At 39.7% G+C, this 27,401-nt stretch overlaps 1 protein-coding gene and 1 pseudogene across 1 annotated transcript in view; both read right to left on the bottom strand.

Annotated features, from left to right (window-relative positions):
• The window catches only part of CD109 (CD109 molecule), a 123,290-nt gene that overhangs the window by 78,526 nt on the left and 17,363 nt on the right, over positions 1-27,401 (bottom strand). Inside the window, exons 4-6 of the mRNA XM_028510864.2 lie at positions 19,352-19,380; positions 14,655-14,885; positions 8,735-8,860 (exon numbers count right to left, since the gene is read on the bottom strand). Of these exons, the coding sequence (XP_028366665.1) occupies positions 8,735-8,860; positions 14,655-14,885; positions 19,352-19,380 (386 nt within the window). The remainder of the gene's footprint in view (positions 1-8,734; positions 8,861-14,654; positions 14,886-19,351; positions 19,381-27,401) is intronic.
• LOC114495556 lies at positions 19,424-21,942 on the bottom strand (annotated as a pseudogene).

The following is a 27,401-nucleotide window of genomic DNA, read 5'->3' as shown; positions in this document are numbered from 1 at the left end:
AAACTCCAGAAAAAGAATTAACTGAAATAGAGATAAGTAATCTATCAGATGCAAAGTTCAAAACATTGGTTATTAGGATGCTCAAGGAACTCATTGGGTACAGCATAAAAAGACCCAGGCAGAAATGAAGGTTACACTAAGTAAAGCAAAGAAAAATGTATAGAAAATCAACTGGAGTGGATGAAGCTGAGAATCAGATCAATGATTTGGAACACAAGGAAGAAAAAATTCAATCAGAACTGCAAGAAGAAAAATGAATCCAAAAAACAAGGATAGAGTAAGGAGTCTCTGGGACAACTCCAAACATATCAGTGTTCAAATCATAGGGGTGCAGGAGGAAAAAATAAAGAGCAAGAAATTGAAAACTTATTTGAAAAATAATGAAAGAAAGCTTCCCTAATTTGGTGAAGGGAATAGACATACAAGTCCAGAAAGCACAGAGAGATCCCAAACAAGATGGACCCAAAGAGGACCATACCAAGACACAACATAATTAAAATGCCAGAAGTTAAAGATAAAAAGAGAACCTTAAAAAGCAGCAAGAGAAAAGCAGAGAGTTAACTACAAAAGAGTTCCTATAAGACTGTCAGCCTATTTCTCAAAAGAAACTTTGCAAGCTAGAGGGGACTGGAAAGAAGTATTCAAAGTCATGAAAAGCAAGGACCTACAACCTACAATACTCTATCCATCAAAGCTATCATTTAGAATTGAAGAGCAGATATAGTGCTTCCCAGACAAGGTAAAGCTAAAGGAGTTCACCATCACCAAGCCATTATTACATGAAATGTTAAAAGAAACTACATAAGAAAAAAGATCAAAACTATGGACATTAAAATGGCAATAATTTATAACTATGAACAAATGAATCTAAAAGCCAAACTAAGCAAACAAGCAGAACAGAAATAGAATCATAGATATGGAGACCATTTGGAGGGTTATCATTTGGGAGGAAGGAGGGGGATAATGGGAGAAAAGGTACAGGGATTATGAAGCATAATTGGTAGGTACAAATAGACAGGGGGATCTTAAGAATAGATTAGGAAATGGAGAAGCCAAAGAACTTATATGCATGAATAATGGACATGAACTAAGCAGGGGGTTACCAGAGGGAATGGGGAACACTGGGTGGAGGGGAAACAGGGGAAAATTGGGACAACTATAGTGGTATAATCAAGAAAATACATAATAAATCAATAAAAATAAATAAATAAATATAATCATCAAATAGAGGCATCAGTGGGCAGGTATAGGTCTGGAACTCAGAGGCTCTCTCAGAGAGGGCAAATTTGAGAGTTATTAGTGTATAGATAGAAAATGAAACCATGTCTATGGATAAACTTGCCTAGACTGAGAAAATGAAAGAAACTGGAAACTATACTTTACAACATGCCCATATGTAAGAGAGAATAAACAACAAAAAGAGACCAAAAGAGAAGCATCCAGACAAATAGAAAGAAATCTAGGGGCCAAACTGGAATGAGCTGGGAAAGTGGGAGGGAGAAAGACTACACAAGTTTTGTTTTTTGTCATTTTTTGTTTAAGAGCATCAGCTAAGAATTAGAGAGAGAAAGAAAATAAAGTCAGTGGAGGTGGCAGAAGGGTCAAATTTCAGTAAATCTCTCTCTCTCTCTCTCATTTCTCCTCCCCTCCCTCTCCATCCTCTCTTTTTTAATGTGAGAGGTCTGAGCATATTAGATTTTGTGGAAAGATCAGGAGAGAAAGAGAAATCCAGGTTGAATATTCAGGAGAAAAAAAGACATCAATACTGTAGAGGTTTCTGGGAAAGTCAGAGAAGGAAGATGCTAGCAGAGGTATAGGTTTTGGTCTTAGATGCAAAGAATTACACCTTTTCTATAAAAGAAGAAGATAAGCATGAGAGGGGTGTTGATTGCAGGTCGACATGTAAATCTGACAAAGGGATTAAAAGAAAGTTCTGTCTGATAACTCATTTTCTTTATGAATATCAAAGGGAGGGTCATCTGTTGATAGTGAAGAGGAAGGAACCAGAATTTCCCCATGAAACTCATGTCCAGCATATAGCTCAGAAGGTCACAAATACCTCATTTAACTGTCTGGCTCCAAATCTGTCATGTATATGAAGTCTCTGACTCTCTCATGTATATGGGATTCCTGTGTACACAATTTTAAATTTTATTTTCTCTTGTTAACGTGTTTCATGTCAAGTTGTTAGACCAAGTGGAAGAACCTAGTAGGTAGAAAAGAAGTTTCCTCCCCTCCCCTCCATGAATAAGTAAGGCAGTCATATTTTTTTAAAACTACACGGATCTCAGTTTGGAAAGGTGAACACATTCTGGGAAATGATGGTGGTGATATTTGCACAACAATGTGAATATACTTGATGCTACTAGAATACACATTTTAAAACAGGTTACAGTGGCAAACTCCATGTTATGTGCATCTTGCCACAATAAAAAAAAGGAAACAAACTAGAGTGGTCACTTAGTGCTGTAGGAGACAAGTGTGTGTAAGGGCCCATGGAAGAACAGAGAATGAAGTGCTGACCTCTGCTGGCTGACACTCGAAGAAAAAAATCTAAAACTGATCTCCTCCCTCCCTTTCTCACTGTACATGGAAGTAAGAACCTGAAGTATTCCCAGAAGAGCAGTCTTCAAGGCAGAGGCTAAAAAAAGTATTCTGGAAGCCACATCTACATTCCAGAGAGGATGCCACTGTTTTCTGACCTGTCACAACTTGCTCCATGCTTCTGTTAGGCTGTCATGGAGAGCCAGGGGGGCAGACCAGATGCTACTTGTAGAGTGCTTCCAAGACGAGCACTATCCAAACAAAGCTGTGCTCTTCTGCAAGGACAAAGGGGCCCCAGACAACCTGACAGCAAAAGCAAACCGAACCCAGGCCACAGCTGAGCCAAGGGGACAGAAAGATAAGGAATCAGAAACACTAAAAAAGGGTTAGCTGCTGGCAATCTTTACCTAAACTTGCCAGAGCTCACTCAAGCAGACACAACTGCTATACACAAAACAATTCAAATGGGACTGCTTCTGCATTACATATATAATGTGACAACCCGCTGTGTACTATGCAAGGCTCCAAAAGAGGGAGTTCAGGCCTAGGAGGCTGTTGAGTTTTCTATCTTCTGTTTCCGGCCCCCAACCCCAGCACTGGCTGGAGAGTGAGATAAGAACTGGGAAACTGCAGTCGGTTACAGCTAGAAGAGACCACAAGACACCTACGGTTCAATGTCTCCCAAGCTGGCTACATAACCGAATCACCAGAAAAGCTGTTGTAAAAATACAGATTATCCCCCGAAAAACTGAGTCGGTGAGTCTAGGGTGTCAAGGGCTTTATGGACCTACTCACCTGGAGAGGTCCGATAGATTACAATCTTACCACTAGAGAGTTCAAAGGGTAAAGCAGGACCTGCCTTTCCCCACCCACACTGCCTCTCAGCTGAACAGATGGAAACTGAGTCGCCTGACCGTGGGCACGTACTCAGCACTCGTCAAAGTGGGGTCCAGAAAACAAACAGAATTTCCTAGAGTGCTTGTTTAACATGCAAATTCCTAGGCCTCAGACGTAGTGCTCACTTGTGATCTATGGGTGGGGCCCAGACTGCGTATCTCGAAAAGCTCCCCAGGTGATTCTAGGTACAACTGATGTTTGAGACTACTGCTAAGTTCTACCAGCTGGGGCTCTGGTGTTAAATTCCGCTATATGAGCCACTCTAAAAGGGAGACAGGCTTCCATCTACCACTGAGGAAAGAGGGCACAGGGCTGCAGTTATGAAGTGGCAGGACTCTGAGTGAAAAGGACTCTCCCCTCAGGTTCTCAGAGGAACTTGAGCACCAAGGCTTGGGTCAACCCAGAGCTGGGAACTCTGGGCCCTGGGCCACCCACAGGGAGAGGGCTGTTGTGGCCATATCCCGCCAAGCCTCCAACATTAGCCTTTCTTTAAAAACAAACAAACAATCAAACCCTCTCAAGTTTCCTTCTTAATAACCTGGAATATACTTTGTTTAATGATTTTATTTATTTATTTATTTATTTATTTTTTAGAGAGAGGGGAAGGGAAGGAGAAAGAGAGGAAGAGAAATATCATTGTGTGGTTGCCTCTCACATGCCCCCTTTTGGGGACCAGGTCCACAACCCAGGCATGTGCCCTGGACTGAGAATCGAACCAGCGACCCTTTGGTCTGCAGGCCTGTGCTCAATCCATTGAGCTACACCAGCCAGGGCTGAAATACACTTTAAAGCATAGATTTAAGGACATTTGCAACTAAATCTGGTATGCCTGAATGAATATTACTCAGCCTTAAAAAGGAAGGGAATTCTTGCACATGCTATAACATGGATGAACCATGATGATATCATGCTAAGTGAAATGAGCCAGTCACAAAAATACAAACACTGCATGATTTCACTATATGAGGTACCTGGAGTCGTCGAAATCATACAGACAGAAAGTAGAATGGTGGTGGCCAGAGGCTGGGAGGCAGGAGAAATGGGAAGTTTCTGTTTAGTGGGTGCAGGGTTTCAGTTTTGCAAGGTGAAAAGAGTTCTGGCGCTAGACTGTGGCAATGGCTGCACCACAATGCGGACATATTTAATAACACTGAGTTGTACACTTAAAAATAATTAATAGAATAAATTTATGTGTATTTACCATAATAAAATAATTGGGAAAAAAACATTTACAAACTATTTAGGAGAGCCAAGGATACCAGTCAAGAGATAGGTACCTAGAGATAAGGCCCTCACAGAAGAACTGCAAAAAAATGAAAATACAAGCAGTGTCTAACTTTGAAAACAAGTTATCTTCCCAAAGTGTATCTTCAAGATGATTATCAAATCGAAGTGCATTTCCCAGCTTGTCCCTATAATGTACCTGAAGTACAACAGCTCTGCACAACACCTGTCTGTGGAGAGGTGGAAAATAACCTCTTCTCTTTCCTCTGAGAGCAGGGTTTGGCCAGTCCAGGAGGTTAGGGGGCAAATGGTGGGAGGAGCGGGGAAAGGCAGAAGAATAAGTAGTACAATCCCCAACGCAGCAAAGAAGTATTCACATTCAATGCAGTATGCAAATTAAGTATATGCACAAGTAGTATCCAAAACAAAAAAAAACCCTCAGTGTTCTCACTAAATTTTACTAATTTTAAGAGGGCTTAAAAATAATAAAGAGTTGCTTTGCAATTTAATTAGGCTAGCATTCTTAAAATACATGTCTATAAAGATATAACTTACTATGTTCTACCATCAGACCCCACACAATGAAGGAGACACAAAAAAAAACAAGAACAAAACCCTAGAAATTTTACTAGATTAAAATAATTATTCATCATTAAAAATCCTGAAGGTAAAATGCACTACTTGAAAGTCAAAAGCAATTTAAGTAATCCAGAAAGGTGAACAGTAAAATAAGCGATTCATTCACACTTACTGTGTAAAGGTACCTGTTACCCTGTAGAAACGCCAGAGAGCCCACCTAGTGGGAAGGGTATTTAAAAATGCCCCTCTGATTATCTGCACAGTCACTACAAATCAAAGCTCTGATAATTCCTGTGTTTTTAGTGCACTAGTACTAGTACACTAGTACACTGTCCTTCACTAGTAATAATAGGATTTCACTCCATGTTTTCTCTAGAAACAAAATGGGATTTCAAAACACTCTCCTAAGAATAAATATTTTCCCCTCCCTGAGATTAATACTGAGAATGGCCACTGCCTTTGGAAAACAAAAATAGAGGCTATAATGGTGAACTATTTAAATAATAAATATATTTCCACCATAGTCATTATTAACTGCTAAAAGAAAAGAATTTCAATAATAAGCAATATACAGTGCATGAATGCTGTGTAGGAGCCAAAGATAAAAACCAGAGACAAAACTAAGTCATTTCTTTGATTATTCTGACCCCTGGTGGTCACTGAAGGACTTTATTTTTTAATAAAGGGCTGATTTTTTTCCTTAATTGTGTGCACTAACATCTTCTGGGGGGGGAAATCCTTTCACTATGTATACATAGCACATTGTACATTTTAAATATCCTACAGTTTTATTTGTTAATTATGCCTCAATAAAAACTGGGGGTGGGGAATATTATATCACCAAAATAACTACTTAATCACATGCTTGTCTTCAAAGAGTAAGGATGCTTTAAAGAATGTGAAAAAGGGAACATTATATTTAGTATAAGACAAATGACTACTCTATTGCTTTGATACACTCATTTAATAAATATCGACTTCTACATGAAAAGCACTAAGTCCCAGAGGTGAAGTACCACCGACTCAAAGCAGCATGAATGAACCAAGAGAAGTACAGAGTGCTAGGGAATGTCTGGTGGGGTTAATCCATTTCAGACAATGACTGGAGAGCAAAATCAAGTCACTTGAATAACAGAAGAAAAACAGTGTTCCAGGGAATACACGGGGAGGCTCTGGGGCAAGACAGACTGGTAAGGAATGTATGTCTAAAGCATGGAGTTCAAGGGTAAGGGTAGCACTTAATTGAAGATGAAGGCTGAAGAGGTGGGCAAAGGCCAAATTTTTCAAGTGGTTTTAATTTTTTTAGTACCTAAATTTCCTTATTTTTTTCCTATCAAGGCCATAGGATAGGTCAAGTCTACAAACCACTACATGAGACATCCTGTGAATCTTCCCACCTATAATCTCACATCTTCCACAAGTCTTTCTCCACTATTTTATCCTCCTCTCTCCTCTGGTACTTACTCTGTTCATCACTCATTGAACAAATTAATATCTCAGAGGCCTCTACCCACCTGAGACTTCCCTGCCTGGTCATTATACAGGGTGTTTCTGAATGGACCGGCAATGAGCACTGGACCCAGGGAAAGCCCATTCACCCATGAAGAGTCTTGCATGTAGGGCTTTGAGGATAATGGTTATTTGGCTGAGCCAACGTGACCAGTCCAGATTTGGACCACAGAACACCTTAGAGGTTGGCAGAAGTGTGAGAAGAAAATAGAGCAGACCACAAGAAAACGGAGCAGCTGGTCACAAAAACATCAGTGCTCAACTTTACAATAAACCCTCTTCACCCCAAGGTGGTCCCAATGAGACTCTGTCCTTGGAGGCACCTGGGGGGCCTCGCTGACTCAGCACCTTGCCATTCCATAGCCTCCTTCTTGTTTTCTGTCACCATTGTGTCATTTAAGTTTTATGCTATTATTCATCTCACTGTAGCAATAGTGTTTGAAGACAGAGGTCACATGCTCAGCTTCCTGTGTTGATCACAGCACGACAAGCCCTCAACACATATTAGATGAAGGATAGAGGGAGGGATGGATGGATGGATGAATGGACGGATGGATGGACAGATGGACAAACTAATTCCTGAAGACTCTATAGTGAAATCAAAAAGTGGGAACTGAGACTAAAACCTTACTCTTTAAAACTCACAACATGCTTCCTAAATCCTCAAAACCCATTAATCTCCATATGCTCCAAACTTCTCCCAAATCCCAGACGTGGGAGGCTCCCTGCCTCTACACAAATCCTTCTCTCTCCCACATCTCACAGACATCTACTCTTTCCTCTTTCCCTACGAGCTCAGCTATCTGCTTCCCCAGTGTCCATCCCCCCACTCTAGGCTTTCATAGCTCCTGGACATGCCTCCACATGCTCTCACTTCCCATGTCTCCCCTCCTGTGGCACAGCCTCTCCACAAGCCCAGCGTGCTCTTCATCTTTATGCAGATGCTCAAAAACACAGGTGCTGACTAAGGTGGGCTAGCTCTGTTTTAGGCATGTGGCTCCAAAAAATGTTAACCAAAGGGAAAAATTTTTTTCATTTTGTTAATTAAGTACTTGGTACTTTTATCTCACCTCAGGTCTAATGCTAATGAATGATTATTCATTCTAACACAGTTGGTCTCACTAGAGCAGGGAGAAAGTATTTTCCCCCAGGAGACATTTGGCAAAGTCTGGAGACAGCTCTGGTTGTCAAGACTTGGAGAGAAGGGAGAGCCACTACAGGTACCTGGTGGGTAGAGGCCAGTGATCCTGTTAACTGTCTTCCCATGCACAGGCACCCACAACAAAGATTTTTTGTCCAAAATGCCGATAGCGAGAAGCCTTGTTCTAATAGAATTATTTTTTAAAGCTCTCAATCACAAATTTATCTTAATAAATTCCAATGGGAAAATATTCAACAAATCTTCAAACATCACACAGTGAGGCCCAGAAGAACAGTAGAGGTGGAGCCATGGAGGGGGTTTGAATGCCCCTGCCTGCCCCCCTGCCTGCCAATCTCAGAGCCACAAGAGTCAGCAGCAAATAAAGGAGGGAGAGCTAGGGAGAAAGGAGGAGTGGGGAACAGAAGATTAATGTGGCTGTTTAAACTCATTGTGTTTTTTAAAACAAAGATAAAAGTAGGAGTTATTATTCTGAGACAAAAAAAATTGCTGAATAGCAGTTATGTATTCATTACTTAATTTTAAAATACTCGATGTATGAAATAAATAATCATTTAGTCAGTTTTATACTAAAATGTGAAATGTTTTAATCTCAAAAAATGACATTGTAGAAAAAGGCAACAATGATTAAAACTCTAATGTGTTATATAAGCTGGGCTAACCCACTGAAAAACACAGTAAGTTAAAAATAAACCACTTAAATTGCCTAGGTGTTCAGACTGATGTTTTTCTGTTCTTTGAATAAATAACTTGGGATATATTTCCCCACCTGATCTATTTAAATCATTTTAACGTTCCCCTTAAAGATATATTTATACTCACATTCACTTGAACTTGAATGGACCAGTCACCAAGTATTGGATGGGAAGATAATTGAAAAGTCTTGGAAACAACTCCAAGATCACTTTTTTCTGACAACCACTGTTGAATCAGATTTGACTTGGGGTCCTACAATGAAAACCACACGTTAACTGTATAAAACTGCCTGTGTATATCGCATCCTACCCAGTTATAAATGGTCCCATCATCACTCCCAGGCACACCCAAAATACAGCATAGATTTTTTTAATGTCAGCTCTAAAATAAATAAATAAATTATATATATATAGTCAGCTCTATACTACTAAAGACAAACCAAAATTTCTTCTTTGCTCATATTTTCCGGAGACTATTTTGACTCTGCTGCATCATTTAGTTCCTGGCACCACATCTCCTCCCACATGAGATACTACAGCACGCACAACACCAAACGTGTGTTGTTGCTGTTGCTGCTGTTATTAAAAGGCAATTCCACTGTAGAGAGGACAGGCTCCAAGTATTAAAGGCCCACAATGCATCAAGCACTCTGCCTCATCATTATAATTCACACACTATTCAATCACTAAAACTCTCCTTCCAGGTAAGGTTATCCAACAGTATAGTTGAGAAAACTGATGCCTGGAGATGTTAGGTAACCACTCGACTGTAAGCAGTCGGCATGGTACCATGTTACAGCACCAACACATGGTGGAAGTCAGGATTCAAACCCATGTGTCTTTAATTCAAGAAAAGTGTCTCACAGAGATGTTTAGCCAAGGGGGTGCATGAAAAACACCTGCGTCTTCCTATACTTTCCCAGACAATAATCCTTTCATGCAGCATCCATCCTGCCCAAACCAGCAGTCATCCCAGAGTCTTCTCCTATCCTCAGCCCTGTCATCTTTGTCTCTGCACTATCCCCCTAGTTTGTCTGCTTCCCACCCTCCCATATAGCCACCAGGTCCTGTTTTCTAACTATTGCAAGTAATCTCCCTCCTCCAGTCTTGCCCCTCCAATACAACTTCCCTGCTACTAACAGTGCTATCCTGAAACATAAATTTGGGACTGAGGCAAAGTACTTGAAATGGTTGGTACAATTCCTGGTATACAAGTAACAAGCAGTGAATAAACATTGGCTATGATAATTCTACTACAGCACTGGAAATTACAGCTTTTGTTTACCTACAAAATGAGGTCTATACTCCTTTGCAGAGTTTACAAGCCTTGGTAAGCTGACCTCTTTTACATTTCTAGACTCATTTTCCCCCAAACATACATAATTGTTTGACTTTTACCCCCAAAACCCACGCACCTAGACCTCTACAATTGCTGCATGGAACACCCTCCCCGCCTTGTCCACCTGGTGAAATGAGCTGGTGTCCTGCCTATTGTATATGCCTCTGACAGAAATGACACCCTCCTGGAGAGCCCCTAGGACATCTGAAGTTCATCCCTCTTGAATACATATTACTGTTTAAAGTATTCTAGTTATCTGGGAGGGGGGCTTGGTGTCTTGTTTATTTATTTGTTCCCAAGTAGACTGTGAACTTCTGAGAGCAGGGATCAAATATTTTCCTTATTATTATTCTTTATCCTTTGACTAGAAGTACTTGGGTTGGTCCAGTTATTAGAAGCCAGAAGAAATCTCTCTCCCCAAGTAGAGGAGAATGTGAAAGTCAGGAGTAAGCATGATGCTGAGAATGGAGTAGCCAGAAACTAACTGTTAAAACCAAAAACCAAAAGCAATCCAAGAATAAGCAGGTCTCCATCCACAGCAGGCTCCTGAGACAGGCGCTGTGATCGGCAGTGTGCTCTGCTGCACCTGCCACAGCGTGACACACGGGGCGCCTACAAGGTTTAGAGGCTTGAAAACAGAGGAAGAAACACACACAGCTAATAAATATATGCTAACAATTAAAAGAATACAAGTGAAAACAATGAAATATCATTTTTCTTCTGTCAGACTGACAAAGATAAAATAATCATAACAATATCTCCCAGTGTTACTGAAAGTTTAGGAAAAGGAGTGTTTGTCCTATGCTGATGTATTTATATTTTGGTGAGGGTGCACATTTTTCCCAAGTGGTCACGTGGCCCTACGAACAAAAGAAGTCCAAACTGAAGTCTTTGAGACTTTACACATGGACAGTCTGGAGTGTTGGGAGTGAATGAAATAATCCCTGTTGTTTCCCAAGGCTGTCTTGAACGTAGGCCTAACTGTCGCCAACAGGAAGAGAGTGAATGTAGAAACACCAGAAGTCTTTACACAGCATGTCAGGATTTGAACAGGCCATGCATGGTGACATCACAGCAGAACCCACCATCTGCACGTGCTCACCACCTGGCGGGATACACACGGGACAGCCACATAAAATGTGCACAGTGCCCCTGTCACATCCAGAACAGCTGCACAAGGAGATGTTGGACAAGCAGCCCCTCGTGCCCTCTGAGTTACCTCTGGCTGGCTCTGGATCACCGTCAGCTGCTTCAGTACAGCACTGTGCCTGCTGCCTGTGCCCGTCTATTTTGAGCAGTGAACACCGTGGCTGAAAAATGTGTCTGCAAGGAGTGTTTCTGCCACTCCTTGGAGTCCTGGATTATGCACACAGTGTCTGTCCAGCATGTAGAATTAGAGAAGTCGAGTCACTTAAACAAGGTGGCGCCCTCACCTGGCCAGGGATGAGATTCTGGTTTAACAGCTGCATCCAGGCCAGAATGTCAGAACACAATCAATCAGGGTACATACCCCTGCCGACACCTGTTCACACCTAAGGTCCTTCACCCGTATCAGCAGTAACAACCTCTTCAAGAACAGAGGTCACCTGGCTGGCGTAGCTCAGTGGATTGAGCGCGGGCTGGGAACTAAAGTGTCCCAGGTTCGATTCCCAGCCAGGGTACATTCCTGGGTTGCAGGTCATAACCCCCAGCAACTGCACATTGATGTCTCTCTCTCTCTCTCTCTCTCTCTCTCTCTCTCTCTCTCTCTCTCTCTCTCTCTCTCTCTCCTCTCCCCACTCCCTTCCCTCCCTAAAAATGGATGAATAAAATCTTTAAAAAAAAAAAAAGAACAGAGGTCAAAGTGGAAACCAGCTGTGCCAGTGGCCATCACAATGTTGGGGGCACTTATTTCCATGATGTTAGGCCCGATTGGCTGGAAGAGGCCAAAACTAAGGGCAGAATTGAACCTGGTTTTCCCGCTGCTGAAAGACCTCTGAAGCCCCTTTCCTTCCTGAGAAGATCAGTTATTGGGGCAGGAAAAATGAGTAAGATCCCATGGTGAAAGGAAGGGAGAGAGAGAGGAAGAGAGGGAGGGAAAAGGAAAGGAAGGAGGGAGGAAAACCACTTAACTCCCCTGAATATGCTGTGGCATTCAATATAGCTATATCCTATGTGGGCTGGGCAAGATGGGCCCCCAAAAGTCAACCTCAGAGCCATCCAATGCACTTCCCCATGTTAGCCTGCAGATGGTGCTGTAGGGAAATATAACTGTCCAAGTCAAGGTGCTCTTGTTAAACTAAGTCCCACTTTTTTCTGGAGAGTTTTCCCAAGAAAACAACAATTCCACATTGAAAGACATAAAAAACATTACCACCTGGTGAAGCCTGGCCCAAATGACTGTTTTCAGATGGAAGAGTACAGCAGTGTGGGCATTCGCATCAGTGCTGTGACCTGCCTCTGCCCGTTAAAGGAAGGAGGCAGTAGACATGAGTTCATATCCCAGCCTCACTGCCTGGATGCAGACAGCAGAATATGGCTGCCCCCAGTCACTGTTCCTAAATACTCTGCATGCAGGTGAAATTTTAGTCTAAATTCCATTCTCCTGGCTGAGAGGGCCACAAGTGGGCCAAGCCAGTATCATCCCTCACAACCAGAGGTAGCAAGAGGAAGGTCTCTCTGTGTATTTCTGGGAAAGCTGGCTGTGGCAGGCTAAGTTCAAAACTGGAGAGAAGAGTGCAAAGAATCCACAGGTCAAAGGTTTTAAAGGCAGATGCTAGAGCAGAACAGAGAGGCGTAATCATAACAGTGCACAGAGCAGCTGTTCAGAATCAGCAGGGTTAGTTCTGGGTTAATGCCACAAACAGGCATTTTATTCAAGGCTGACTTCTATTGACCTAAGGTAGAAGGAGCCAAAATGAATACAAACAGCCAAAGATAAGCAGACATTCCCTTCTAAATCCTCCATTTTACCCATAGTTTCTGGCATGTAGTAAATTCTCAGAATATTGGATAAATGATAAAGGATGGTATGAATGGAGTCCATAAGGCCCTGCTCAGAGAGTTACATGAATCCAGAAATGCTCTTCTCTGTGTCAACCTGCTTTAGATAATCCAGCATCTAACAGAGGCAGAATTCACAGAGCTGCCACCCCTGCAGTAATCCTAGTTGACTTCAATAGATATACATTGAGCTCCATGCCAACCAGTGTGGGATTTGCTACAAATACACCATGGCTCAAAATTACATGTGCCCATGTTTGTTTGCTAGATTTTTGTTTGTTTGTTTGTTTGTTTGTTTGTTTAATAACAAAGAAACTAAAAATGGGAAGATACTGGATGAAAAGCCTGAATTTACCTCCCATTCTATGTCATTCATCAGAACACTGAGGGTAGACGATGTCCCAGACTAAGGGGTCCCTGAAGCCAGGGACTTTGAGTTTTAAAATCAAGAGAGTCCCAGATAAACTGGGATGAGTTGGTCGCCTTGTTTCCAGGTTATGTTTTAATGTCTAGCATTCTCCTCAGCTTAAATGTGGAAACCACTTCCAGCTGGATCTCGATTGCCTTCAACATGGTTCTCACAGGAAAGCACTCAGTCTGCTGACCACACTGCCTCCAGATCACCAGGGTGTTCAAGCAGCAGAGGCCAAATGACTCCCCAAGGAGCTTCCTATAATAATAATAGCTAGTGTTCAGGGAGCATGTACTGTGGTGCCAGGCACAGTTCTAAATGCTTTACTTGCATTATCTCACTTAATCCTCACAAGAAGTTTCTGAGATATTATTACACATTTTACAGATAAGGAAACTGAGGCTCAGAGAGGTTAATTAATTTCTTCAAGGTCCCACAGCTAAATCTATTCTTAGAGCAGACAGTGATTCTTTTAAGATGTTACATCAGATCACATCATGCCTCTTCTCAGTATTCTCTAGTGAAGTCTCATTTCACTCAGAATAAAACCCAAAGGCCAACAAGACCCTGTATGACCCCTCCTCCAACCCACCTACCTGTATCTCCTAAAATCTGTCCCCTCACTCCCTGGGCTCCAGTACACTGTCAGCCTGTGCTTGTCCCAACGCTCCTAAGAGTGCCTTTGTGTGCACTATTCCCTCTGTGTTTATGATCTCATTCTTTTATTTCCTTTAGGTCTCTGCTCAAATAGGATTTCCCTAATACCCTACAGGAAATGACAACCTCTTCTCTGCCTCTCTGTCTCACACACACACACACACACACACACAAATTTATACATATCTTTCCATCTATATGTATGTGTGTGTGTGTTTATTTATTGTTTGTCTCCCCGCTCCTCACTGAAATAGAAGCTTGATGTGAACAGGGAGCTAATCTATTGTGTTCACTACCCTAACCCAGAACCTGGAACAGAAGAAGTTCAATAAATGGTTCACAAATGAATAAATCAATATGAAGAATTCAGGACTAGAATCCAAGCAAGCTGACTTTAGAGCCTGGACTATTTTTCTTTCTTTCTTTTTCTTTCTTTCTTTCTTTCTTTCTTTCTTTCTTTCTTTCTCTCTTTACTTTTCTTTCTTTCTTTCTTTCTTTCTTTCTTTCTTTCAAGCCTAAATTCTTAACTCAATGCTCTATCTTTCCATGTTGAGAGAAAAACTGTCCATGATGAATTCTAAGAAAACACGCAAAACTTAAAAGAGAGCTTCAGTAAGATGGCTTAAACTCCTTACTTCATTTCTGTCTGGCACTTACCTTAATTAGAATGCTTAAGGAGGTTTTGTAAGGTTTAAAATCTGAGAAGAGTGTAACAATACGAAACTTCACTTCTTCCTTTGGCTTGTATAGGGGTTTGTCTGTTTGAATGAAGACAGTTATACTTTTGGTTTCAAATGATAAGCGTGTACTGTTAGAGAATAAAATCTCATCTTCTGCATGTCCAATTACATGTAGCTCATAAATCTCATTTGCACTGTTCAGAGGTAGCTAGGAAAAAAAGAGATCAGACATATCAAAGTCTCATTATTTCACCTCAAAAATGTTCTTAATTACAAGGAGAATAGAACATGTAAACACATAGCATAATTAAAAGTAATTGCAATGTTGAAAATTTGCCCCTCCTAGGCCCCGAAGTGAAACAATTTGCTCTCCTTTTTTTAACATCCTGCAGTTTGCTCTCCAATTAAATCACAGGGTTTCTGGAATGTGAGACACACCTCCCACAGCTCACTCTCAGCCACAGTCACTTGTCATTTCCTATTCCAAGTGCAAAGTCTTCCTTATTAACAGTCATTGTGGGTCAGAATGTCTAACATCCTTCAGTATTCTTTCCATGCCACAGCTATCAGAGGCAGGCAGTCGGTGAATGGCACATTTGCACAAAATTTGGGTTTTGCTCTATGCTCGCAAGCTCGTTCTACAATGTGCTCTCTTCCTGCACCTCGTGCAGTATGTGTCACTGTCCTGGGGTGCTACTTTTACTATTTCTATTAAGAGAAATCCCACCTACCAGCATTAACAGAACAGAAGCCATACTCCACAGTCTGAATGCGCTGTGTCACTTTACTTCACAATAATCCTTCTAATACAATTTTACAAACAAGGAAACTGAGGCTCGGAGGAGTTAAGAAAGTCATTCCAGGTCAGCAGCTGAGATTCAAACCCAAGAGGAGCTATGCTACTCTTAAGATCCTTCATATGGTGGTCTTAAAATATGTCCAGAAATTCTTTGACCCTCCTCCCTTGAAAAGATAGAGCCTAATTCCCCAGATTTAGTGGCTTCTCTAGAACAGAATGAGTCTGCATCATAAAAAGCATAGTTTCTACCTGGTTCTCTCTTCCTCTGATTCCTCGCTCCGGAAGCAGTCAGATGCTATATGCTGAGGACACTCAACAAGCCTGTAGAGAAGCCCACGTGGGGTCAAGCTGAGACCTCCCACCAAGCCCCACTACCAACTTGCCAGGTGTGTGAACTGCCTTACAGAAGATCCAGCCCTAGTGAAGCCATCAGATGACTGCAGCTCTGGTTGACATCTAAATTGCATCCTCATAAGACCCCAAATCAGAACTGCCCAATTCTGTGGTCCCCAAATTCCTGACCCACAGAAACTATGAGTAATAAAAGTTTATTGTTGTATTAACCCAAACTTTTGGGATAATAAGTTACACAATAATAGATAACTAGCACACCTGACTTGTAGTTCATTTGCTGATTAATAAACTGAGGTTCTGAAACTACATTCTGACTCCCTTTTGCAAATAGGTTTTATCCACAGAAAGCTCAGAGGAGATTTTCCAGTAATAGCAGCTACCATAAAGCTAGGATTATGTTGGTAAGAATAAGAAGGAAATGTAACAAACCACCAATAAAATGGTCAGCAGGAAATACTTAGGGAGAAAAGTACTGATGTCTGCAATGTACTTGGAAATGCATTTAAAAAACAAGAGGGGCCCTGGCCAGGGAGCTCAGTTGGTAGAGCATTGTCCCGATGCACTCAGATGGAGGGTTTGAAGTCCCGTCAGGGCACGTGCAAGAAACCACCAATGAATGCATCAATAACTGGGGCAACAAATCGACGTTTCTCCCTGAGAGGTCAGTTGTCTTACGGAAGCTGAGAAAACGTGATAGTATTTCTCTTATTTTACTTCATTAATAACAGCAGCTACTAAAAGCAAATATGAAAAATTTCAAATAATTTTCAAAATAAAATTGAGAAATTTAAGATGATAGTCTTAAATTTCTTTAATTATTTTTAATTACTATTAAAAATAATACTAGTAATTTTACTTAACATAAACATTAAAAACATTTCTAATTGTAAAAATCACTCCTTTAAGTTATATTTATTTACAAATAAAAGAAATTTTTCTAACACATTTCTACAAAAAATAATCTTTGTATTAAGCAGCAATTATGTTTTTATTTACTCTTTATTAAAGGCTCATTGTAGTGTATCAAAAGTAGAAACAATGAGTAACCAGATGTTAATAACACATTTGTTTTAAATAATTCAAATATTCATATTTTATAACAAAAAAATTCATGAAGGCCTTAAAAAAATTTAAAGTACTACATTTAACCCTGGCCAGTGTGGTTCAATGGATGGAGCACCAGCCTAGGAACTGAAAGGTCACTGGTTCAATTCCCAGTCAGGGCACATGCTTGGGTTTTAGGCCAGGTCCCAGTTGGGGGTGTGCAAGAGGCAACCGATCGATGTTTCTCTCTCTCTCTCTCTCTTTCTTCCCTCCCTTCTCCTCTCCCCAAAAATAAATAAATAAAATCTTTTAAAAATGAAGTAAAATACTACATGTATAAATATCAGAATGCAAGTATGCTTTGAAAGTTGGGTCTATTTTAACTGAAAACTTATAAAAATACAGGACCTTCTATTTTTGCCAGTGTTCTCAAATTTCCCCAGACACTTTATGACTAAGTCTTTAAAACTGCTTTACTAAAAAGGGACAAGTCCTAAATATAATCTCTAGTAAAGATTTCAATAAATAATTGCTATGGCTACATATAAGAGAAATAGCATAATATTAAAGACACATATAGGATGTTGGAGTTAGTATTGCATATTGTTAAGACTTAAAAGAATAATAGTGGCCAAATTTCCAGCTAATGACAGTTCAGACAAGTACACTTTATTCTAGCATTATTGGAATAAGCCCAAATGCCCTTATTCCACCTATATGCCTTCTCTTTTCAGCCTTTCTGCACTTCTGGCCCATGCAACTGCCTGGGGTTTCTTTGAGGAAACCAGATAGTTATTGTGCTTTAAGCTATGATTCCTGAACTTAAATCCCACTCCTTTCTGCTATGGGACAATTGTATTACATAAAATTTATTTCAATCTTCTCATTTGAATGCTCCTTCAACAGTGTTATATACACAGGCACTGGTGGCCAGCATCTAATGTTATAGGTTACATCAGTGCAATCTAATGTTTTATTGTCACCAAGATAGGCTCCCACTGCCACTTTTGCCTGCTGTGCCCTTCCCCTACCCACCCTCACTTTATTTAATAATAGAAAAGCAGAATATTTCTTAGTAAGGAAAACACAAACACAATAACTAAGAAACTTAACAGCTATGGAGAATATAAGTAACTTTTATAAGGTGTTGTTTGGGAGCACTAGATTCTCTAGGAACCCCTCAAAATGAATGTGGTTTCTGAATGTGCTTGACAAGTAACCTTCAAGAGGCAATGGGGGAACCCAGCTCATCAAGTAATGCTGACCCCACATATGGAATGTGTCAGGGACAAAGTCATTAGTCATTTATTCTCAGAAAAGTACACCAAATTGTACCCCTTGTTAGATGCTGTGGTCTACTCTATTGTACATTAAACCATGAGAAGCTCCAAAATGAAGCATAGTAATAAAAGTACAAACTTGCAAATCAAAGCTATGGGAACTAGGATTAGTTCACAAACAATATTTAATAATCACATTCTATTATTCAATACTCTCTCAACAAAGTAATAACCCCTTGGCACTTCTGTATCAAATTTCACAGCATTCTGACATCTCATTTCGCCTCCAGGTAGCCATCATGAAATAGGGACAGTGTCTTATCCCCTTTTCCAAGGCTGGGACTAGGGTGAGGTGAGTGAGGCACTCACCTCAGGTACAAAATTTAAGGGGGGGTCCAAAAAACTCAGTAATCAAAATAAATAATGTTATTTTAAGTAATTTAAAATATCAAAAATAATGCAAATAATTAAATCATGAAAAGAAAATTAAAATTTTAAACAAAGACAGGATCAGTATTACTGCTGCTTCCTTTTGTCTCAGGCTCCAACATGGCTCAGCATGACTTTGCCCTTTTCCAGCACAAGGAAACTACCATATTTTGTGTGTATAATGTGCACTATTTTTGCCCAAATTTTTGAGGGAAAAATAAGGATGTACATTATACATGGGTAGTACCTGAAATACCTTGTATCTGTTCTTGTGTTTTGTAATTATTTGTTCCATAAAATTTCTTGTACCATAACATGTTCAAAAATAAATGCTGAAATTCATTTATAATACAAAAAACAAGTATCTAAATATAAATAAATAAATAATTGAATTAAAAAATTAAAATTAAAGATTTTTTTCCCAGAAGTTTGGCCAAAAATGTGGGTACACATTATACACAGCAAGGATGGAATGCTAATAACACACCCAGGACTGTAGGGTCCACTATAGCAGAAGCAAGATAAAACCAGCCCAGGTTCCTTATTAGTCTAGGCCAGTTTCCCTCAGTTAAGTTCTCTATTTTATAAGAGGAAAATCTCTGCTATGAGTTTAAAGGAATATTATTCTCAAATAGTCTGAAGTTGGAATAAAACTCAAGCCAACCTCACAAAAAATTTAAATTGATAGTAAAACCACTAAAATATTAATGTATTTAATTCACTGATGCAATGTATATTTCAAAAACCTAATTTTTAATGGATACTTACTGATGGAAGAATAAGTGTCTTGAAAGAGCCTAAAAGGAAAAGGAAAGGAAAAAAGAGTCATAATTTGAATCAGATGATACAACACTGAACTCGCAAGACTCCCCTGATACTCCTGAATATGGAGGGAATTGTAAACTAAAGGAATCATAAACTTATTTGGTTAAACCAAAACAATTTTATTAATGCACAGAACACCTGAAAGATTATTACATATTCTTGTGCCAAAGAATTAAGGAAAACTGAATGAGACTTAAAGGGCTATCAGTGGGTGAACACCCCAAAAATTAGTAAGTTCTACTTCCCTTTTTCCATTATCGTTTTTGTTGTCATGGTCGCTGCTGTTCATTTTGCTGTTTTAAGGTTATACACATCTGAGCAATACTTCAGACAGTGCACAGAAGGAATCTGAGGTTCATTACTTATGTTCTCATACCCTCATGACAATGGAAGAAATGGAAGGCATTAGTCATGTCAGTGGTGAGCTGGGACTCATAACTGACTCATTAGTATTATAGTGATGCAGACTTCTTTTTTCATGTAAAGTTTCTAAACATAGGACTGCTAATTCAGCTCATGCTAGTTTCTCATCAGATCCATTTATTTCAAGAAAAAAAGTGCTTCATGTTAAAAATAAAAGAGCACGTATCCACGGTTCCCATTTAAGTGACATGAATTCAGAGATGGTGCGGACCCTCAGCTCCTTCGTTCATTTAAGAAGTGTTTATCCAGGGTACCACAGTGAACAAGACAAACACAGTCCCCATCCTGGAGGCCACATGTCTATCCCACAAGTGCAGGCAGCCCAGTGCAGAGCAAGGGTTGAGCAAGTAGCCTCTGGAATCATACCACACCACCTTTATCCTGAATCAGCTCCATACTACCCCGGTCCTTGACCATGTTACCTGATTCTCCAGAGTCAGGTTTTTCATCCTTAAATTGAAGGTGCTAACAATCATACCAATCTCACAAGGCAGTTGTAAGGAATAAGTATGTCGAAGCTTGTAAAGTGTATAGAAAAATGCCTGGCCCATAGGAAACACTTGATAAGTGTAAGCCATTATAGCTTGAAAAGTTTGTGCACTGGGAATGTTAGTGTGCCTCTATACAAGTGATCTTCAAATGTTTGTGATGGAGTGTCCAATCAGTAAAATATCTAGTATTGTACACATTACCAATGTCAACTTAGATTTATAAAGATATACATGCACTTTCTCAAACAAAATATTAAATATTATAAAAGCTTCATTTCTTAGTTTTGCTCAGAATTATAGAATAAAAATTAGTAACTGTTCTACCTACATCCTTATAAATGGGCTTATGCACTCCCAGGTGTGTGCACACCCACTCTGGAGACCACTGCCCCAAAGGGCCTCAATGAAATACAAATACATTTTCAGGAACAGATAAGCGATTCAGCAATATCACTTACCCCACTTAGCACATATCCATTTATCCAATAACTGCCACTATAGAAAGCAAAGAGCGGGAGCCTTAAGTAACAGGTCATTGGACAAAAAATGTGTTTGAAAAGGTGAAGGAGGACAATTAAACGTGGGCTGCAACTGAGGTAGGGGAGGGAGCACAAAGGAGGGGTCAAGGGGAAATTCCTAGAGAAAATGATGCCTGAGTCTTGTGTTGTAGGATAAGGAGAAATCAGCCAGGTAAGGAAGGAGAGGAAGAGTTTCCAGGCAGAATAGCAGGAAATGCAAAGGAGCAGAAGTCAACATGAGTCTACCAAAGTGAAGATTCGGGTGAGACAAGGTCAGAGGCAGGAAGAGGGCAGTGGGGATGAGCGGCCTTTCAGACATGGTGAGCCCTCTCCAGGACCGTTACACTGGTTACACTGCTATCCTAGCACCCAGACAGGGCATTTTTGCTGGATCTTTTTTTCTTTAGCAAAATATTTATATGAGATGGCTTTAATTGGCACAAGACTTAACTTTGAAATTTTATAATCATGCTTTGGAAATATTTCAACTTAAAGAAACTTCTACTCATTTGTTCTTTTTTTTTTAGTAAACAAATTTTTTATTCATTTTAATTATGTTTTCAGCTGCTTCTGTCTTTGGGAGCCTTTTAAAAAGAAAACCAAATTAGGCCCACTTTAATGTCCACTAATTTCTTTTTATGAAATTTGTATGATGCTGGCAGGTCATATCTCAGCTCTACAATAATGTTGATCTTGACTTTCCATTCTGCAGCTTTCTTTTGAATGTGTTCTCTAGTTAAACATTTGTGTAAAGACTATATTGCTGTTCTTGCCATTCCCAAAGCAGTCTTCAGAAATGCCATATCTGTCCCTTTATTATTTTTGATCCCAGAGGGAGGATTCAGAATTACTGTAAAAAATTACTTGGCCATCCTGTTCGATAATGAACACACATCACATTGAACCATGTCAACATTTGTTAACTCAAACTCTCCCACACCCCCATTACATACTTCCAATGCATCTTCATCTATGTCAAATCCAACACACAACCTGCGATGTGAGGCCTGGTGGAATACTGTTCTAGAAGTGGAGTGGGTGTTCTGAATCCATCCACTTGTTCCAGGCGACTCTACAGTTCCTTAAGCCTTAATTTCTTCATTTTTAAAAAACTGTGCACTCTCAGGGTTTACAGGCAGTGGATCTACAAAGAAACCTGTTTAACTTGAAGTTCCTGTACCCCCAAGCCCCCACCCATTTTTCAGCACCACTGACCAGGGGGTCAGGCAAGGGAGGAAGAACCAGGGAACACTGCGGCCCAGGCCATTTCTTCTCTTCTCCTCACGCTAATGGCAGAGGGAGTCTTCTGCCAGCCTCTGGCCACCCTGCCTCCAGGGTATTCGTCCCCGCTCCGATTGGGATTCTTGGAGATCAACCAAGGCTCTAACCTGGATTTCACACATAGCGTCAGGATATTTCAAAAAGCTGCTTGCACAGCCACAGCAGAAGCCTAGTTCTTATTTTTAATGATAAACTGAGTTGACCAAAAAGTCCCTTTAGTTTTTTCTGTAAATCAAAAGACAAATTTTTTCACTTTCACCAAAAAACTTTATTGATTTGGATTATTTTGAGTATGTTGGCTATCTCCCACATGGTATAACACTGATTGTTCTCAATTAATGTCTCAATTCAATCTCCATCCACTTCAACTGGTCCACCCAACCCTGAAGCATTGTCCAGCAATAAATCTCCACACTTGCTGCACAAAAGATCGTAAATCACTTTTGATACATTCCATCACTCACAGAACCTTCTCCATACACTGTACAAATCTCTTTCTAGTTGCATTTTTACCTTTCTTGAAATAATAGAGCACAATACACCAAAAATGTTGTCTTTTCTTCTATCTTCAATATTAAAATGACTATACAAAATTCACCAATTGTGATAAGTTCTTTTAAATGCACACTGATACAACAGCTGTCACAATACAATCTAACAAAATTGTTTTGAATGCAGTTAAGGACAAGTAAGTGCTACTAGAGCCATCTTATAGAAAAAAACCAAACGAACTTTTTGGCCAACCCAATAGACATATTCCATACTGAACTGAAGTGAAACTGAGAAGCCCTATGATATTGCAGGAACTAAACTTGCTGAAACATTCAAAAGAACCACAGAAAACTTACTTGACAAGTTCTGTCTTATAAAAATATTTATCAAAAAGAGATATGGTACTCTGCAGGCAAAGAGACAGACCATGTGAAATATGTGGGCTGAAATACTGAAACATTTCTATATGGAAATAATTTGAGAATATCTGCCGCAGAGCAGAATTTGCTCTGATCTTACCAGGTGCCTCAGCACATGTAGAGACAGTGTTTTCTCAATTAAAAATATTATGGCCACTATATACCAACAATGAACAACTGGGACTTGAAATTAAAAACAAGAAAATGAAATACTTAGGTATAAATCTAACAAAATATGTACAAGATCTAAATGAGGAAAACTACAAAATTCTGATAAACAAAATCAATTAAGACCTAAATAAATGAAAATGTATTCCAGTTTCACAGATAGGAAAACTCAATATTATCAAGTTGTCAGTTCTTCCCAACTTTAACTATACATTCAATACGATCACAATCAAAATCCTACCAAGTTAATTTATGGACATTGACAAACTATTCTAAAGTTTCTGTGGAGAGACAAAAGACCCAGCACAACCAATTCAATAGTGAAGGAAAAAAACAAAGTTGGAAGAATGACAGTATCTAATCTGAAGACTTATTAGAGCTACCATAATAAAGAGAGTGTCGTATTGGTAGAAAAAATAGACAAATAGATCAATGGAGGAGAATAGAAAGCCCAGGAAGAGACTGCCCTAAATAGAGTCAGTTGATCTTTAACAAAGCAGCAAAGGCAATAAAATGGAGCAGAGAAAGAGTCTCTTCAACAAATGGTACTGGAACAACTGGACAACCACATGCAACAAAAATGAATCTAGACACAGATTTTATACACTTTACAAAATTTAACTCAACGTGGATCATACACTTAAAGGTAAAAGGCCATTAAAAGAAAAGAAGGAAACTTAAATGCATATTACTAAGTGAAAAAAGCCAATCTGAAAAGGCTTTTCAGATAGTATAATTTTCAGACTGTATAATTTCAGCTATTTGAAATTGTGGAAAAGGTACAATGATGAAGACAATAAAAAGATGAACAGGCAGAGCACAGACTTTTAGGGCAGTGAAAATTCCTTGTATGATATTATAATGATGGATCCATTATTCTATGTTTGTCCAAATCCATAGAATGTACAACACCAAGAGTGAAACCTAAAGTAAACTATGGATTTGGGGTGATTATGATGTTATGATGTGTCAATGTAGGTTCATCCTTGCTAAAGAAAAAAAATACCATTCTGGGTGAGTGGTGTTGATAACAGAGGAAGCTATGCATGTGTGGGGGCAGAGCTAATGGAGGAAATCTGTAAAAAATGAAACCATGTACATATATAACTGTATCTACATAGATATATAATAGTCAGGCAACTTGAGCATTCAAACAAATAATGGATTACAACTTACTGAAAGAATAAGAGTCTGTGAGTTTATACTGCTATATAATTAAGTAGATGACTAAGGGAGAAAAAAAAGTTCTTCTTTACCATAGAATTCCAGCTAATAAATGTAAAAGGAGCCAGGAATTAGAAAATGTTACAACCATCATGGTAATAAATGAGTCAGCCGATAATCATCCATCTTGTGTGCACAGACTGGGGGAGTGAGACTCGTGAGAAATAATGAACCACTGTTGTTTTAAGCCACTAAGTTTTCGAGTTGGTTCACTCACAGTAACAGATACCTGGAACACTTATGAATTTTTTCTTTAAAAAAGGTTAGCTAACAAGCCTCTAAAGCTGCACAGTCTATTACAGTAGCCTCTAGCCACACGTGACTATCGAGCAGCTGAAATACATTGCATGTGTAAAATACACCCCATTTTCCAAGGCTTAAAACAAAAAAAAATAAATAAATAAATAATAAATAAATAATAAAAAATAATAACTTAAAAAAACAAAAAAAGAGTGTAAAGTAGCTCAATAATTTTTGTAGTCATTACATGTTGAACTGGTAATATTCATAAATTATTGGGTTAAATAAATATATTATTAACATTAATTTCATCTGTTTCTTTTTACTTTTTTAATGTGGTTACTAAAAAGGTTACATAACATTGGACAGTGTTGGTCTAGAGGGTGGAAGACTTAGGGTGCTGCTCAGAAGCAATAAAACAACCAACAGCTCTGTGTATAAGACTTTTAATTTTGTGAATAAAACAACAATATAGATACTACTTAGAGTGTTCTACAACCATTACATGTATTGACTGGTTTAATCCTCACCATGATCTTATTAAGTACTATTATCCTTAATTTACAAATGAGAACCCTGTCACAGCAACATTAAGTGACTTGCCCAGTATCACACAGAAAAGAAGGGAGCCCAGATTCTAAGACCCACGGCCTGGGTCCCACCTCTAGACCATCACTTTGTACTACCTCTCAGGCTGAAAACAGCAGTTGTACCTTTGTTCTTTTATTCTTACCTTTCATTACCATAGAAGTTCCACAGCCTAGAGAGCCTGCTGGTGTGCGTGGATATCCCCACTCTCAGTCACAGAGGCTCCAAATCATCTCAGATTCCTTTCTCCCCTCAACTTTCTGTCAGTCATCACCAGAACCTAAAGTTTCTTCCTCCCCAGTGTTTCTCCCAACCCTTAGAGTTATACTGTAAGCGCCGCAGCAGTGAAATTAATTTTAAAATACCTCATGTTATACAACAACTTGTGAAACGGATATGTGAAAACTAGAAGAGCTCCCAACTCGTATCAGTTCTTCATACTACACAGTTATGATACATTTTAAGTTAATTTCAAGATCTGAAATATCCCTCTTAAAAGCAAAGTAAAACAATAACCACATCTAAGGCTGAGTTCCAACTCTGAGGTGGTGAATCAAGTGCAAAAGGTTTTGAAGGGGTGCCTTGGGTTGGGCACCTGAGGAAAGGAAGGGAAGGAGACAGGACTAGGGAGAGGGATGGGGAGAGAGACAACTGCAGACTCAAGAGATGTCCACAAGGGGCACTCAGAGGCAGCCATGACCCTTGGAAGTTATCCTGAGTTGGCTGAACCTCCACCCAAGGAGGGGTGCCCCTCAGAAAAGGCAACTCCCTTTAGCTGATGTAATCCCCAGGGGGCGCTGGCTCTGAGAGCAGCCCTCCCGGAGGCTAGGGCAATGAGTCCTTCATCCCTCAAGGACTGTACCTGGGTAGTACAGCAAGGCATACACTGCAATGGAATAAAACCAGAAAACTTAAACTGCAGAGAGCTGAGCCCCAACAAACCTGCTCCCTCAATTACTGAGAGTTACTTATTTTTCATTACTTGAGGGTAAGCTATCGGGTTGGCTCTTTTGTCAGCCTGGTGACTAAGGAAACAATATGCTTCCTTTCGATCATGGCCTGACACGCTGCCTACCTCCCACCACTGGCAAGTTTACAAAGACTAAAAGGGGGAGTGGGGGGGGCATAATTTGTTTATCTAAGTGACACAAAGCAAGGACAAAGTAAAAAACAGCTGTGAGTCTACAATCCAATTAAAATAGTTTTTTAGCAATCCAAAAACAGCTACCCAAATTTGAAGTGCAGAAGATCCCACTCATAGAACTTTTTAATGTAGCTTTTTTTGAAGAATTTTTTCTATCTTTTTAAAATTATATTTTATTGATTATGTTATACTGTTATCCCAATTTTTCCCCCTTTGCTCCCCTCCACCCAGCACCCCCTACTCCCTCAGACCATCCCACACCATTGTTCATGTCCTTGGTCATGCATATAAGTTCTTTGGCTGCTCCATTTCCTAGACTGTACTTTACATCCCCATGGCTATTCTGTAACTACCTATTTGTACTTCTTAATTGCCTCACCCCTTCTACCATTGTCCCCCACTCCTCCCTACCATCTGGCAACCATCAAAACCCTCTCTGTATCTATGATTCTCTCTCTGTTCTTCTTGTTTGCTTAGTTTGTTTTTAGATTCAGTTGTTGATAGATATGTATTTATTGCCATATTATTGTTCATAGTTTTGCTCTTCTTTTTCTCAAATAAGTCCCTTAACATTTCATTGAATACTGGTTTGGTGATGATGAGCTCCTTTGGTTTTTTCTTGTCTGGGAAGCTCTTTATCTGCCCTTTGATTCTAAAAGATAGCTTTGCTGAGTGGGGCAATCTTGGCTGTAGGGCCCTGCTTTACATGACTTTGAATATTTCTTGCCTGTCCCTTCTAGCCTGCAAAGTTTCTTTTGGGAAATCAGCTGACAGTCTTATGTCTTATGGGAACTCCCCTGTAGGTAACTAACTGCTATTCGTTTGCTGCTTTTGAGATTCTCTCTTTATGTTTAAACTTTGGCATTTTAATTATGATGTATCTTAGAGTGGGCCTCTTTGCAACCATCTTGTTTGGGACCTCTGTGCTTCCTGGACTTGTATGTGTATTTCCTTCACCAAATTAGGGAAGTTTTCTTTCACTATCTTTTCAAATAGAATTCCAAT

This window comes from Phyllostomus discolor, chromosome 4 (assembly GCF_004126475.2).
Source record: "Phyllostomus discolor isolate MPI-MPIP mPhyDis1 chromosome 4, mPhyDis1.pri.v3, whole genome shotgun sequence".
NCBI lineage: Eukaryota > Metazoa > Chordata > Mammalia > Chiroptera > Phyllostomidae > Phyllostomus > Phyllostomus discolor.
Note: the sequence above shows the minus strand (reverse complement) of the source record. Positions and strands in the feature narration are given on the sequence as shown.